At 38.7% G+C, this 15,239-nt stretch overlaps 1 protein-coding gene and 2 pseudogenes across 1 annotated transcript; 2 read left to right on the forward strand and 1 right to left on the reverse strand.

The window, feature by feature from the left end:
• The first annotated feature begins 5,032 nt into the window (after positions 1-5,032).
• LOC137722520 (putative F-box protein At4g22030 pseudogene) lies at positions 5,033-6,499 on the forward strand (annotated as a pseudogene).
• Positions 6,500-8,466: 1,967 nt separating this feature from the next.
• LOC137722529 (putative F-box protein At4g22030 pseudogene) lies at positions 8,467-9,945 on the forward strand (annotated as a pseudogene).
• Positions 9,946-10,310: 365 nt separating this feature from the next.
• Positions 10,311-15,035, reverse strand: LOC137725192 (aminomethyltransferase, mitochondrial). Its single transcript, XM_068463792.2, has 4 exons — positions 13,192-15,035; positions 11,906-12,480; positions 11,340-11,458; positions 10,311-11,016 (listed from the first exon to the last, which is right to left on the reverse strand). The coding sequence occupies exons 2-4, from the start codon at positions 12,464-12,466 to the stop codon at positions 10,470-10,472; spliced, it is 1,227 nt and encodes a 408-aa protein (XP_068319893.1). The 5' UTR covers positions 12,467-12,480; positions 13,192-15,035; the 3' UTR covers positions 10,311-10,469.
• Between the last annotated feature and the right edge of the window lie 204 nt (positions 15,036-15,239).

The following is a 15,239-nucleotide window of genomic DNA, read 5'->3' on the forward strand; positions in this document are numbered from 1 at the left end:
TCACCTTAGTCTCATATGCAAGCTATGCACATAGTCACTTCTCAATCATCCCCAGCTTCCACATCTCATCATCAATCACAGATTTAGATCACTGACTCGGGTGCTACAAATCATATGACATCATACCTTAGTAACTTGTCACTGTCTTTTCCTTATCCTACAAATAAGACCGTGCAAACTGCAAATGGTGAAGGTTTACAAATATCTCACATTGGTAGCTCCATTATTCAAACACTCGTGCATCCAATAAAATTCAATTATGTTCTCTATGTGCCTAGACTTTCAAGTAACTTGTTATCAGTTCACAAAATTTGTCTTGATAACAATTGTTGGTTAATATTTGATGCTTATTGCTTCTGGATTCAGGACAAGGCCACAGGAAGGATATTATACAAAAGACTATGCAGTAATGGACTTTATCCCATCTCTTCACCCGTTCGTCATAACTCATTACACAGTCCAGGCACTCCCAAAGCTTCTGCATTTCTTGGTCAGATTGTTAGTTCTAATCTCTAGCATAGTAGGTTAGGTCGTCCTACTAATAACATAGCCAAAATAATGCTGCATATGTCTTCCATTTCTTGTACAAAGGATGATGTCCCATTGATGTGTCATGGTCTGCCTTTTCAGTCTAGTGATCATAAATCTGTAATTCCTTTTGCAACTGTACACAGTGACCTTTGGGGTCATTCTCCATGTAATTCCATTTATGGCTATAAATACTACGTGACTTTTATTGATAAGTGCACTCGATATTGTTGGTTGTTTCCCCTTGTCAACAAGTTAGACTTCTTTGAAACCTTTGTTGTTTTTTATTCTTTTGTACAAACTCAATTCTCGGTGTCTATCCAAATATTACAAACTAATGGTGGTGGAGAGTATAACAGTGCTAAACTTCAATATTTCCTTCATAGTAAAGGCATTACACATCATAAGTCTTGCCCACATATACCAGAACAAAACGGTTTGGCTGAAAGGAAACACATGCACATTATTGAAACCACTGTCACACTTTTACAATCTGCAAAATTACCCTCTCATTTCTAGTCTTTTTCTTGTCAAGTAGTTGTGTATGTTATCAATCGTATGCTTGCTCCTATCTTGAAGAATTGTCCACCTTTTAAGGCTCTATTTGGAGCCCCCTACCTCAACTCATCTTCGAGTCTTTGTTTGTTCTTGCTTTCTATTATTGAGACCTTACATCAAAACAAAGTTACAACCTAAACCACAGAATGTGTTTTCCTTAGGTATGGCTCAAAGTACAAGGATTTTATATGTTTTGATGTCTTAACGGGTAGAATTTATATATCTCGACATGTTGTCTTTAATGAGTCTAGATTCCCATATCCTTATTTGACTGTGAAACATACATCCACACCTGTCCAGGTATCTTTCCCTCAGTCTTTACCTTCATATCCTGTACCTGATATGAATAACATCTTAGTTCAGCTTCCAATTATATTCACCATCACCATCTATGTCATCAAATGGTGTCATCTCTTCATCATCAGTTCCATTGTCTCCTTCATACATAACTTCTTCTTCTGTATCAGTACCATCCCCTAGTACGCTGTCATCACCAGAGAATGTTACATCTATGTCCATTACTGCACCTGCAAGTTCTTCACAATTACTCCATGTGGATCCTGAGTTTAGTTCTGATCTCCTTCAAGTGGTATTGCCTATAGCACCACTTAATGTGAATGATATTATTATCTTTGGGAGTTCTACTTTCTCTATTCAGCAAGTCATTCAATCTTTGACAACTGAATTCGATATCAAGGACTTGGGAGAGCTGCATTACTTTCTGGGGATTCAGATTACCAAAATTGATCAAGGTTTATTCTTGTCACAGTCAAAGTATATCCAAGATTTATTGGAGAAGGTTGAAATGATGGATTGCAAGGCATGTGACACTCCATGTCTTCCGTACAATAAACTATTAAAAGATGATGGTATTCCATACAACAATCCAACAATATATAAAAGCATCATTAGAGCTTTACAGTATCTTACTTTCACTCGGCTTGATATTGCTTTCTTAGTTCATTAAGTTTGCCAATTTCTGCAGTCTCCAATGGTGTCTCATTTCACAGCAGTGAAACGTATTCTACGATATCTCAAGGGTACCTTATTAGTTGGTCTTTCTTATACTCGGGGTGCTTTGTCATTAAAAACTTTTAGTGATGCAGACTGGGCTGGGGACCCTAATGATAGTCCGGTCAACTACTGGCATGGTTGTCTTTTTGGGTAATAATCCTATTTCGTGGTCCTTTAAGAAGCAAAACACAGTTTCCAGGTCATCTACAGAGGTTGAGTATAGAGCTATGTCAACCATAACTCCTGAGCTTGATTGGATTCAGCAATTGTTACAGTTCATGCATGTTAAACCTCGTGATGCTCCTGTGCTTTTCTGTGATAATCTTTCTGCCATTGCATTGTCGTTCAACCCTGTTCATCATCAACAGATAAAGCATATTGAGATTGATGTGAACTTTGTCCGTGAACGAGTTGCTAAGAAGACACTACTAGTTCAGTTTGTTTCATCTTGGGAACAATTTGCATATATACTCACTAAAAGTCTCAGTGCTCCTCTATTTCGCTCTCATTGCTTCAACCTTATGCTTGGTTCCTCCAAGACATGGGTTTGTGGGGGGATGTAAGAGTATAAAGAATGGTTAGGATCATGCCACTTGTCATAAGATTGTAGACCTAAGTTAGTCAGTTAGCTAGAGACTTGGTTCTCAATGTATACATCAATGTAATAGCTTCTACAGTAAGAAATGAAAGCATAACAGATTAATGCAATACTTCTTTCTCTAAGATTCTCTCTCACTCTTCTTCTTCGATCTCTCTTTCTCTCTAGTTCTTGAAACCCTAGCTTACATTAACAATTAGTTCATCAGATTTTGTACAAACATAACAAAAGGAAAAATTCTTTGATTCTTTAGTTACTTGTAGAATCTAGCAATTCATTTGATTCTTTGTACAATGATGTAACATAAACAATTTAGTGTTAGCACTCAAAGTTTTCACACTACAATTTGTTTCTTTTGTCGAATTAAGCTTTGTTTAGCGTTAAACAACTGCGGTTTGCGCTTAATTAGTATTTATTGAAAACAAAATTTTATGACCTTGTTGAGAGAGGGAGTTCTGAGTTTAGTAGTTGAACAAAATAAAGTCGTTTTTAGCCTAGTTGAATGTTTTAACGAAATGCCAGTTCGTACCAAAAAAAATATTACAAAGTTTGCCCCACAAAACATGTGACCACATGACCACTATATCTGAGCCGTCTATCTTTTAAATTTTCCCTCAAAGATCAAGTCTACCAAAAATCACTCAAATCTGAAATCATGTGACCACATGACTGCTGGGTTTAGGATTTCTTTATTGAAATTAGTTCGTCAACTTTCTTCACTACAAATGAATGTCTTAATAATTTTGAATTTGTCTATTTTGTTCCAAAAATAATCTATGAATAATATTCTAAAAGATAGATGGTACAATTAGTTAAAACATATTGTAGAGTAGGTCCCATAAAAATACCATGCAGGTGAACAGAGACAGAAAGACCACTTCAATTTAGAGGTCAAAAACTTGTAAGTTGGACTTTAGATTATCAAACCAAATTGTTAAATAGAGTACAACGCAAGTAAACGTATCCTCTAATCACTATACATTATTAGCGGTGAACACAGGTAATGTTTTGGTTTACTCCTTTTATATTTTTGTTAATTAATCAACTTGTAAAACACTATAAAGACGAGAAACAGTATATCATTTTACTAAATATTTAATTTTCAAAATGCATCCTAAACCATCACGAACGTATCTCTTTACCATATGTTTTTGCAACTGTATCACTTTATCTAATAGCATTTTGTATCTCACATAACACCAGTTTGCAAAATTCGTCAATTAACGAATAACTTTTGCTCCGCGATATGGCATGATATTATTAATATGAATGACATTTTGATGATATAGTGTCTCGTATTAACACCAAAAAAAAGAAAAAAAAAGTTAACACACGGAGTTGATGAACTATGGTAATGTGAATTACAAATTGAAAGTTTAGAGGGGAAAAGTGATACAGTTGCAAAACGAGAGGATGAAGCCATACTTTTGAAATACTTGATGGTCATTTTGATAGTTAAGCATTTTACTAAGGTATTGTTAATTGAGCAGTATTAATCGTATTGTTTTAGTTGTTCCATATTAGGGTTGTCGGGTAATGTATGTTGTATAAAATTTTTGTTATAATTTTGACTCTCTTCTGGACCTTGTTCTTTTATGTATCCGGCAATAGACTAAACTTAGCAAATTAGCGAATAACTTGAAATACACAAGATTTATACTGGTTAGATAGAACTTTTGCTTATGTCCAGTTGTGATTTCTCTTCGTACATGAATCAAGGCTTCTTTGATTAATAATAAGGCATACAGTACTTTTGCAAACCCTACACTAATCCCTCTTCTCTCGGCTGTCTCGAGCTTTTCTCTCTCTTATTTTTAGCCTTGCAGCACCCTATTTATAAGTACAGGGGTGTGGTTTACATGTCTACTTCTTGTTAAGTTTCCTATTCTATGTGGAATAGAAAAATACATTTTCTTTTTTTTTTCAATTGTACTTCTCGGATTCCCATTCCAAATTGTAATTAAATTGTAAAAAGAAACTTAATTCTTTCCTAATACAATTTTAAACAAAATAGGATACTAAAGTCGACGAGCTAACTTTCGAACAATTCTTACCCATGCTAATACTATACATGTGTGCATGAAGACGAGAGAGAGAACGAGTGAAGGCAATGCAAAATAGTGGACCAAATATTGAAGAGGAAAATTAAAAAAAGGGAATGGGTCACGCTGCAGCATCAGGTCAGCCAATAAACCAAGTCCAGTCAATATTTCCAAATCTGACCCCTTCTTCCCTTTTCAGTTTTCAGCTCTCCTGCATATAAATACCCGCCACATCCCACCCTCTTCTTCCATTCCCAACCCCTCTCCTCCTCCTACTACTCCAAACTGAAAACCCACCTGAGATCCTCTGCTCTCAACACTCTTAACAAAACACAGCATCCCAACCAATCAAATGGCTTCCCTCCAAACTTCATCTCCTGTCTTCTCTTCTCCCTCACGTCGTTCTTCCTCAAACAGAACCATAAATGCCGCCATTCATGTCCGCAAGCTCCCAAGAGTCCGCCTCGCTGACCTGAAACCAACCACGAAGCTCGTCCTTGAAGGCCTCCAGTTGAAGGAACAAGTTCTGAAACACGAAAACACCGATTTGTATGGCAACAATCACTCTGCAGCAGCAGCAGCAACAGCAGCAGCAGCTCCTACAGCTTCCACAACTCAGCTCTACGCGCTCTTAGAGGCGGTGGCGGACAGAGTGGAGATGCACGCAAACATCGGCGAGCAGCGCAATAACTGGAACGCACTCTTACTTAGCTCTATCAACATGATCACTCTCTCCGCTTCCCTAATGGCCGGAGTTAATGCAGCTGCTGGAACGTCCGTTTTGGCATTGAACATTTCATCGGCTATTTTGTTTTCCGCAGCTACCGGAATGCTGCTTATCATGAACAAGATCCAGCCTTCGCAGCTCGCCGAGGAGCAGCGCAATGCTACGAGGTTGTTCAGGCAGCTCCAGAGCGAAATTGAGACGGTGTTTGCTCTTCGTGATCCTACTGAGAAAGATGTGAAGGAGACAATGGAGAAGGTTTTGGCTCTTGACAAAGCTTACCCACTTCCGTTGCTCGGTGCCATGCTCGAAAAATTCCCCAAAAAATTTGAGCCGGCCGTTTGGTGGCCTAGAAATGTTGTTCAATCTCAAAATCCAAGGAAACCGAAATCCCAGATGGGAAATAATGTGAATGGATGGAGTGAAGAACTTGAAAGCGAAATGAGAGAAATTATTCAAGTTGTGAAGAACAAGGACATTGAAGACTATGAGAGATTAGGAAGCTTGGCATTAAAGACCAACAAGATTTTGGCAGTTTCGGGCCCTGTGCTTACTGGCATCGCGGCTGTTGGATCCGCTTTTGTAGGCCATGGATCAGCCACTGCCGCGGTTGCAGCAGTGGCTGCAGGCTCTTTGGCTAGCGCAGTGAATGCTTTTCAGCATGGCGTGCAAGTAGGGATGGTGTTTGAGATGTATAGGAACTGCGCCGGCTTCTTCAACAAGTTGGAGGATTCAATTGAAGCAACACTTGGAGAACAAGACTGGGAGAAGAGAGAAAATGGGGTGGTTTTTGCAATGAAGGTTGCAATGCAGTTGGGAAGAAGCTCGGAGCAGCTCAGAGAACTTGCATCGAAATCAGCTTTGTATCGTTCGAACGGAGAACCCATAGACGAATTCGGTTGCAAGCTTTTCTAATTAGTTCATCAGATTTTGTACAAACATAACAAAAGGGAAAAATTCTTTGATTCTTTTAGTTACTTGTAGAATCTAGCAATTCATTTGATTCTTTGTACGATGATGTAACATAAAAAATTTAGTGTTAGCACTCAAATTTTGCACACTAAAATTTGTTTCTTTCGTTGAATTAAGCTTTGTTTAGCGTAAAACAACTGCGGTTTGCGCTTAGTTAGTATTTATTGAAAACAAAATTTTATGTCCTTGTTTAGAGAGGGAGTTATGAGTTTAGTAGTTGAACAAAATAAAGTTGTTTGCAGCCCCGTTAAATATTACAATGAAATGCCAGTTCGTACCAAAAATATATTACAAAGATCTGAACCGTATATGTTTTAAGTTTTCGCTCAAAGATTAAGTCTACCAAAAATTACTCAAATATGAAATCATGTGACCACATGACCGTTGGGTTTTGGATTTTTTTTATAGAAATTAGTTCTTCAATTTTCCTCACTACAAATGAATGTCTTAATAATTTTGAATTTGTCTATTTTGTTCCAATAATGATCTATGAATGATGTTCTAAAAGATAGACAGTACAACTTGTTAAAACATATTGTAGAGTAGGCCCTACAAAAATACCATGCAGGTGAATAGAGACAGAAAGAGTCAAAGACCACTTCAATTTAGAGGTCGAAAAATTGTAAGTTGGACTTTAGATTATTAAACCAAGTTGTTAAATAGAGTACAACGCAAGTAAGCGTATCCTCTAATCACTATACGTTAATGGTGAACACAGGTAATGTTTTGGTTTACTCATTTTATGTTTGTGTTAATTAATCAACATGCAAAACACTATAAAAACGAGAAACGGTATGTCATTTTACTAAATATTTAATTATCAAAATGCCTGCTAAACTATCACGATCGTATCTCTTTACCATATGTCTTTGCAACCGTATCACTTTATCTAATATTATTTTGTATCTCACATAACACCAGTTTGCAAAATTCGTCAAGTAACGAATAACTTTTGCTCCACGATATGGCATGATATTAATAATATGAATGACATTTTGATGATATATTTAGTATCTCATATTAATAAAAAAAATTAATTAGTTAACACACGGAGTTGATGAACTACGGTAATGTGAAGTTTGGAGGGGAAAAGTGATACAGCTGCAAAAGGAGAAGATGAAGCCATACTTTTGAAATACTTGATGGTGCATTTTGATAGTTAAGCATTTTACTAAGGTCATGTTGATTGAGCAGTGTTAATCGTATTGTTTTAGTCGTGTCCACCTCAAGGTTTATATATAAGTTTTCAGTTGTGTAATGTATGTTGTATGAAATTTTTGTCAGAATTTTGACTCTCCTCTTGATTTTGTTCTTTGATGTATCCGGCAATAGATTAAACTTAGCAAATTAGAGAATAACTTGAAATACACAAGATTTATATTGGTTAAGCAGAACTTTTGCTTACTTTCAGCTGTAATTTCTCTTAGTACCAAAATCACGGCTTCTTTGATTAATAATAAAGCATACATCACTTTTGCAAACCCTACACTAATGCCTCTTCTCTCGACGGTCTCAGGCTTTTCTCTCTCTTATTTCTAGCCTTGCCGCAGCCTATTTATAAGTATAGGGTGTGGTTTACATGCCTACTTCTTGTTAAGTTTCCTATTCTACGTGGGATAGGAAAATACACTTTTTTTCCTTTTTCCAATTGTACTTCTCTGATTCCCGCTCTAAATTGTAAAAAAAAAACTTAATTCTTTCCCAATACAATTTTAAACAAAATAGGATACTAACGTTGACGAGCTAAATTTCGAAGAATTCTTACCCATGCTAATACTATGCATGTGTGCATGGGGACGAGAGAGAGAGAACGAGTGAAGGCAATGCAAAATAGTGGACCAAATATTGAAGAGGAAAATTAAAAATAAGGGAATGGGTCACGCAGCACGCTGCAGCATCAGGTCAGCCAATAAACCAAGTCCAGTCAATATTTCCAAATCTGACCTCTTCTTCCCTTTTCAGTTTTCAGCTCTCCTGCATATAAATACCCACCACATCCCACCCTCTTCTTCCATTCCCAACCCCTCTCCTCCTACTACTCCAAACTGAAAACCCACCAGAGATCCTCTGCTCTCGACACTCTTAACAAAACACAGCACCCCAACCAATCAAATGGCTTCCCTCCAAACTTCATCTCCTGTCTTCTCTTCTCCCTCACGTCGTTCTTCCTCAAACAGAACCATAAATGCCGCCATTCATGTCCGCAAGCTCCCAAGAGTCCGCTTCGCTGACCTGAAACCAACCACGAAGCTCGTCCTTGAAGGCCTCCAGTTGAAGGAGCAAGTTCTGAAACACGAAAACACCGATTTGTATGGCAACAATCACTCTGCAGCAGCAGCAGCAGCAGCAGCAGCTCCTAAAGCTTCCACAACTCAGCTCTACGCGCTCTTAGAGGCGGTGGCGGACAGAGTGGAGATGCACGCAAACATCGGCGAGCAGCGCAATAACTGGAACGCACTCTTACTTAGCTCTATCAACATGATCACTCTCTCCGCTTCCCTAATGGCCGGAGTTAATGCAGCTGCTGGAACGTCCGTTTTGGCATTGAACATTTCATCGGCTATTTTGTTTTCCGCAGCTACCGGAATGCTGCTTATCATGAACAAGATCCAGCCTTCGCAGCTCGCCGAGGAGCAGCGCAATGCTACGAGGTTGTTCAGGCAGCTCCAGAGCGAAATTGAGACGGTGTTTGCTCTTCGTGATCCTACTGAGAAAGATGTGAAGGAGACAATGGAGAAGGTTTTGGCTCTTGACAAAGCTTACCCACTTCCGTTGCTCGGTGCCATGCTCGAAAAATTCCCCAAAAAATTTGAGCCGGCCGTTTGGTGGCCTAGAAATGTTGTTCAATCTCAAAATCCAAGGAAACCGAAATCCCAGATGGGAAATAATGTGAATGGATGGAGTGAAGAACTTGAAAGCGAAATGAGAGAAATTATTCAAGTTGTGAAGAACAAGGACATTGAAGACTATGAGAGATTAGGAAGCTTGGCATTAAGGACCAACAAGATTTTGGCAGTTTCGGGCCCTGTGCTTACTGGGATCGCGGCTGTTGGATCCGCTTTTGTAGGCCATGGATCAGCCACTGCCGCGGTTGCAGCAGTGGCTGCAGGCTCTTTGGCTAGCGCAGTGAATGCTTTTCAGCATGGCGGGCAAGTAGGGATGGTGTTTGAGATGTATAGGAACTGCGCCGGCTTCTTCAACAGGTTGGAGGATTCAATTGAAGCAACACTTGGAGAACAAGACTGGGAGAAGAGAGAAAATGGGGTGGTTTTTGAAATGAAGGTTGCAATGCGGTTGGGAAGAAGCTTGGAGCAGCTCAGAGAACTTGCATCGAAATCAGCTTTGTGTCGTTCGAACGGAGAACCCATAGAGGAATTTGGTTGCAAGCTTTTCTAATTAGTTCATCAGATTTTGTACAAACATAACAAAAGGAAAAAATTCTTTGATTCTTTTAGTTACTTGTAGAATCTAGCAATTCATTTGATTCTTTGTACGATGATGTAACATAAAAAATTTTGTGTTAGCACTCAAATTTTGCACACTATAATTTGTTTCTTTCGTCGAATTAAGCTTTATTTAGCGTTAAAACAACTGAGGTTTGTTCTTAATGAGTATTATTGAAAACAAAATTTTATGTCCTTGTTGAGAGAGGGAGTTCTGAGTTTAGTAGTTGAACAACATAAAGCTGTTTGCAGCCTAGTTGAGTATTTTTATGACCATACTTCCCAGAAATGGTCTAGATTAGTCGGCTCAGATTCACCTAAAATGTTGACTTTGAAGCTCTGTCTTACCTTGAATGCTTGGTGAGCTACATTGTGGTCAATGTATTTTGTAGGTACGAAGGGCAGTCATGTTTCATATTTTGACACTCTGGTTTAGCTGTGAAACTAACAGTAAAACATCATCTACATCGGTAAGAAACAGTAACAGTAAAAGATCATCCATAAGCAAGTAGCATTGACAGAAACAAGTTTTATCAAGAAATCGAAGGCGAAACTGATTAGAAACCCGATGATGATGTCGCGCGCTTGAATTATGATGGCTTGTAGTATTTTGTAGGTACGAAAGGCATTTTCGTGACAGCTCCATCGTAGGCCTTTCCTCGGACAATAATCTTAACTTTGGTTCCGGCCTTGTGTGATCCAGACTTCACGTACCCCATCGCTATGTTTTTCTTCAGGCAGGGGCTAAATCCTCCACTTGTGACTTCCCCAATGGTTTCACCTTTCTCGTTTTGAATCTCGCTGTGGCTTCTAGCAGGCGGGCCTGAAGAGATGAAACCAGCACGCCGGATTTTAGGACCTTCCTCAAGTTGCTTGAGTATTACCTCAGCACCAAGAAAGCCGCCTTCTGCCCTTCTTCTCTTCCCTATAGCCCATGTGAGTCCAGCCTCCACAGGTGTTGTGTGTTGCTCCATATCATTGCCGTATAAACACAACCCAGCTTCCAGTCGGAGACTGTCGCGAGCACCCAGACCTGTCAGCCTCACCTTCCCCTCGGATTTCTCCAAGATTGCTTTGGCAAGATCTACTGCATTCTCATCAGGAACCGAGATTTCAAATCCATCTTCACCGGTGTACCTAAAATTCTCAGTGAACAGTACAATCAAATGTCAATCACAGCTCACTCAATAAGACAGTAGAAATGCCAAATTCTTATATCACCAAAGAAAGGCACATAACAGAATAAAATTGCTTCACTTGTCATCTTCAATCCTTTTATTAGTAATTACGTGGGGGAAGAGAAATGACTAACTAAAGTCTGAGCACTTGCAAAGAACCTTAAATTGGTATAAACCAAGGGTCATCAGCCGAATTCTCAGATGGAAAACTATAATCCCCACACCGTCGAAAGTAATTTGCTCGCTTTGGAAAAGACCACAAAAGAGATGGGGGAAACGTACCCAGTCCTTGTGAGAAAGCAGTGTGCACCATTGATATCCAAAATTCGGAACTCTCCAAAATATAACTTGCTCAAATCCTCTTTTGTCAAGTGTTGAAGAGTTGGGGCAGCAAGAGGACCCTGCTCGAAAAATCAGAAAACTCTTAGTGCATTGTTACTATGAGAAACATTAATCAGCTATTGAAGCAAAATCAAACTGTGTCCAATTGTGAACCTACTTCACTATCGTAACTGCAGCAGTTTTAACTAATCGAATTATTTGTCAAATCAACATAAATAAGTTTCAACTGAACCACAAAACCTACCTTCTAATTGCTGTACTTAGCTTAAATTTCTTTTAAACTGGATTTTTTATTGTAAGAGGAAAAAAGCAGCAATTGAATCAGACGATTCCAAACTCAAATGCAATTGAATAAGACAAATTTCAAATATGCAACACCGCAATCATACACTCCAGTTCTATCAAATGAGCAAGTGAATATTTAAAAAACACGAGTATATGGCAGATTCGGTACAATAACAATATGAATCAACAAAGACGAGTAAATATTTGATCAAAGGATTCACCTGGAGAGCTAGAAGAGATCTCTCATCATGGATGTGCCATGAGACATCTCCGCCTTTAGCCTTGAATGCCTTCATATGCTCTTCAATGTGAGCAAGATCTTTATCCCTACATCCAGCATTCACCACCAGGTATATGTGGTCATCGGTAACCTTGGTAATCACAGAGTCATCAATTGCCCCTCCCTTCTCGTTTGTAAAGACAGTGAGTGTCCCCGTTCCAGGGGCAAGCGAAGCAACATCCGCAATGACAAGCTTTTCAAGGAATGGAATGGAGTCCTTCCCCTTAAGGCTAAGCCCACACATATGCGAGACATCAAACAGACTACCATTCTGCCTGCAGTTTATAGTGGAGTCGATGATCGAGTCCTTATACTGAATAGGCATTCCCCATCCAGCGAAAGGCACCATCTTTCCGCCATTTGCAATGTGGAAGTCATAGAGGACTGTCTTTTTGAGTTCAGCTTCTGAGGCAAAGTATCGACGAGCTACAGCCTTCTTATCACCCTGAGCAATACGCCGGGTGATTGACTGGCCAAGTTGCCACAAACCCGCTCCTCTCATCTTAGCAGAAATATCTGAGACACATAATCAATCATACTGACTTTTAGGTTCATGTTACAAAATCGAGATAGGTCTGCTATACTAGAAATGACACGCCTCTATAACTTGTCCTACAAACAAAGCATATTCTAAATGGGCACCAAACGATTCAAGCCAAACCTCCATATCTCAAAAACAACAATAATCAATACACGGTAGGGCGTCATGAGTTGCCGTGAGGAAGAAACCAACGAGAGATAAATCGATCAAAAATGTTGCATTGCATTGCAATTCATACAGTTTTGTTAGTGTGGTTGCATCGAGACATTCCCCTTAAGCACCAAATTTTTGAACTTTGACGTCGAAAGTCATCCAAATGGTATAAAAACACAGAGGAATTCATCAAGCAGGTCTCTTTACAATACAATTTTCACACTTTGCATATGAGAATCCACCAAATCAACATAACAAGTTTTAAACCACTGAAAGAATGCTACAAATCAATCAGAACCTCTTTCAAGAACAATCAAACAAATTGAATATTAAGCCATTGGGATCTCAAATATCAGAACCATCAAAGAGAAAGCAAACCAACCACACAGATCTCCTAATCTCACATCATCTAATCTAGAGAGAGAGAGAGAGAGAGAGAGAGAGAGAGATGCATTAAAAATAATATTCCCAGAAAAACATACCCAACGAGATGCAATTACAGAACAAGGAGAGAAAAAGAATAAGAAACTCACATGCTGAGATGGGCTGTCTTCTCTGTTATCTGTTCTTTCAAAAACAAGCAAATCTGAGACTGAGAGCCCAAATGAGCATCTGCAAACTCAGAACAAAGGTGGCGTTTTTATATTTCTGAGTCCAAGTACGAGACAGTCGCAGAGACAGATAAATTAAAAAAAGAAGGAAAAAGGAAAAAAGAAAAGGGTTGGTGGGTATGTAGTGGGTGGAGGAGGGTTCTCCCCTTCCTAATCGATAGAGCACCCCATCGCCAGTCAGTGAGTGGTGATGGCACAACTTGACAAAATAACCCCAATCCCCTCCATTCTATGATCATATCGCTTTCTTCACTCCACTCTTTCAACACAAGGACTTGTGGGTCGGATTGGATTCGGGTTTTCTCCTCTATTCAAGAGGTTTTACAAAATGAGTCACGAAGTTTTAATTTTCTTTAAATGCACTATGATTTAAAATCATATCAATTTATGCTTTTTTTTAGTTAACCGTGTGATTCAACATTAAATTGATGATGTTGTAGATATGTGACTCGGTTCTAGGTTACGTAGAATCTACAATTGCACAATTAAGACAAACTAAGGGATTGTTTGTCGTTTGAGACTAATTATGCATTTTGAAGAGAAGTTGAAGCTCGATGATAACTAATTTTGTTTCCAGGTAGTACTATTGTGATTTCCACACCAATACATAAATGAGTCACACGCTAGTCGTGCTACCAATTTAATAAGAATCACAAAAACATACAGTTATACAAATCGTAGACATGAAGGATGGGGATGATTCAGATGAAGGACGGACAATAATAAAACCTCATGGGACATTTTAACTTTCTAATACAAGTGAGCCTCGTATACAATAATAACATGGTCCACCTATATTAGAGTGTCAACAAGTGTGTCAGTTTTGTGTATTTAAATAAAATTATTGTTATACTCTAGCAAAAAAAATAATCTCTTTGCAATAAGAAAATGATTTATTCACACTTTTTTAATTAATGCATATTTTATTTTTTTAACCACTAGATTTAACGAATAAAAAAAGAACAAATGATGATAAATAAGGGAAAAAAAGTGTAGAAAAGATGGGAAAAAAAAAAAAAAAGTGTGCATATTACTGTCCATACAAGATTTGGACCATTCCAATCTTACATAGAGCACAAAAGCATGAGGCTTACTGGGCTCATAGATTGCCCTGGCCCAATGTCCCCAACATTTCTACTCAAGATCCATCTAAATATTGCCATAGCAAAATAAAAAATTAAGAACAAAACAGGGATAATTAATTAAAGATAGAGAAAATTCAAATTTGGTAACTTAAATTGATTATTCCATATCTAGTACACCAACCATATATGATGAGCACAAATTAAGCAACTAGTATTAATTAATTGATTCAGCTAGCTGCATGCATATATAGTGCTCAAGTCGATCCACCACCAGCTCCTTGCCCTTCAACCGCCCCCGCCCCCGCCCCAGCTGCAGCTCCATCCGCAGCTCCAGTTGCAGCTCCGGATTCAGCACCAGATGCAGCTCCGGTACCACTACCATAGCCTACTCCACTTCCGAACCCACCTCCAAAACCAAATCTCTTACCATATGGATATCCATAACCAGGAAACTTGTGATGGAAAAATGCATAAGTCTTTTCATCATCAAATTTAAATGCACTGCCGACGCTACCCTTTTTGCTCATTGCAACGTCCCTCCTAGCCTCCGTGGTGCTACTGAGTGTAGCTAGAGCACCCACAAGCACCAACATGATCAAAACCTTCGCAGCAGCCATGATTTCAAGCTATTCCTAGGAGAGAAGTAACAAGCTAAAGATTTGTGTGTATTCGATTTGGGACATTTCCCTTCAGGTTGGGAGACTGAATTTATAGGTTGAAGAACAAGACTAGAGAAGATGAAGGTTGAAATTAGGGAGATCCTCTTCATGTACGTGAGTAACCTATATTTTCGGTTTACCAACAAATACAACCGCCCCCACGTATTGTTGGTGTGTTTGCATCAAAATGATGTTTTTTTTTTTTTTTTCATTTCTAACCTCTGTT

This window comes from Pyrus communis, chromosome 5 (assembly GCF_041283825.1).
Source record: "Pyrus communis isolate YQ-2024b chromosome 5, ASM4128382v1, whole genome shotgun sequence".
NCBI classification, from domain to species: Eukaryota; Viridiplantae; Streptophyta; class Magnoliopsida; order Rosales; family Rosaceae; genus Pyrus; species Pyrus communis.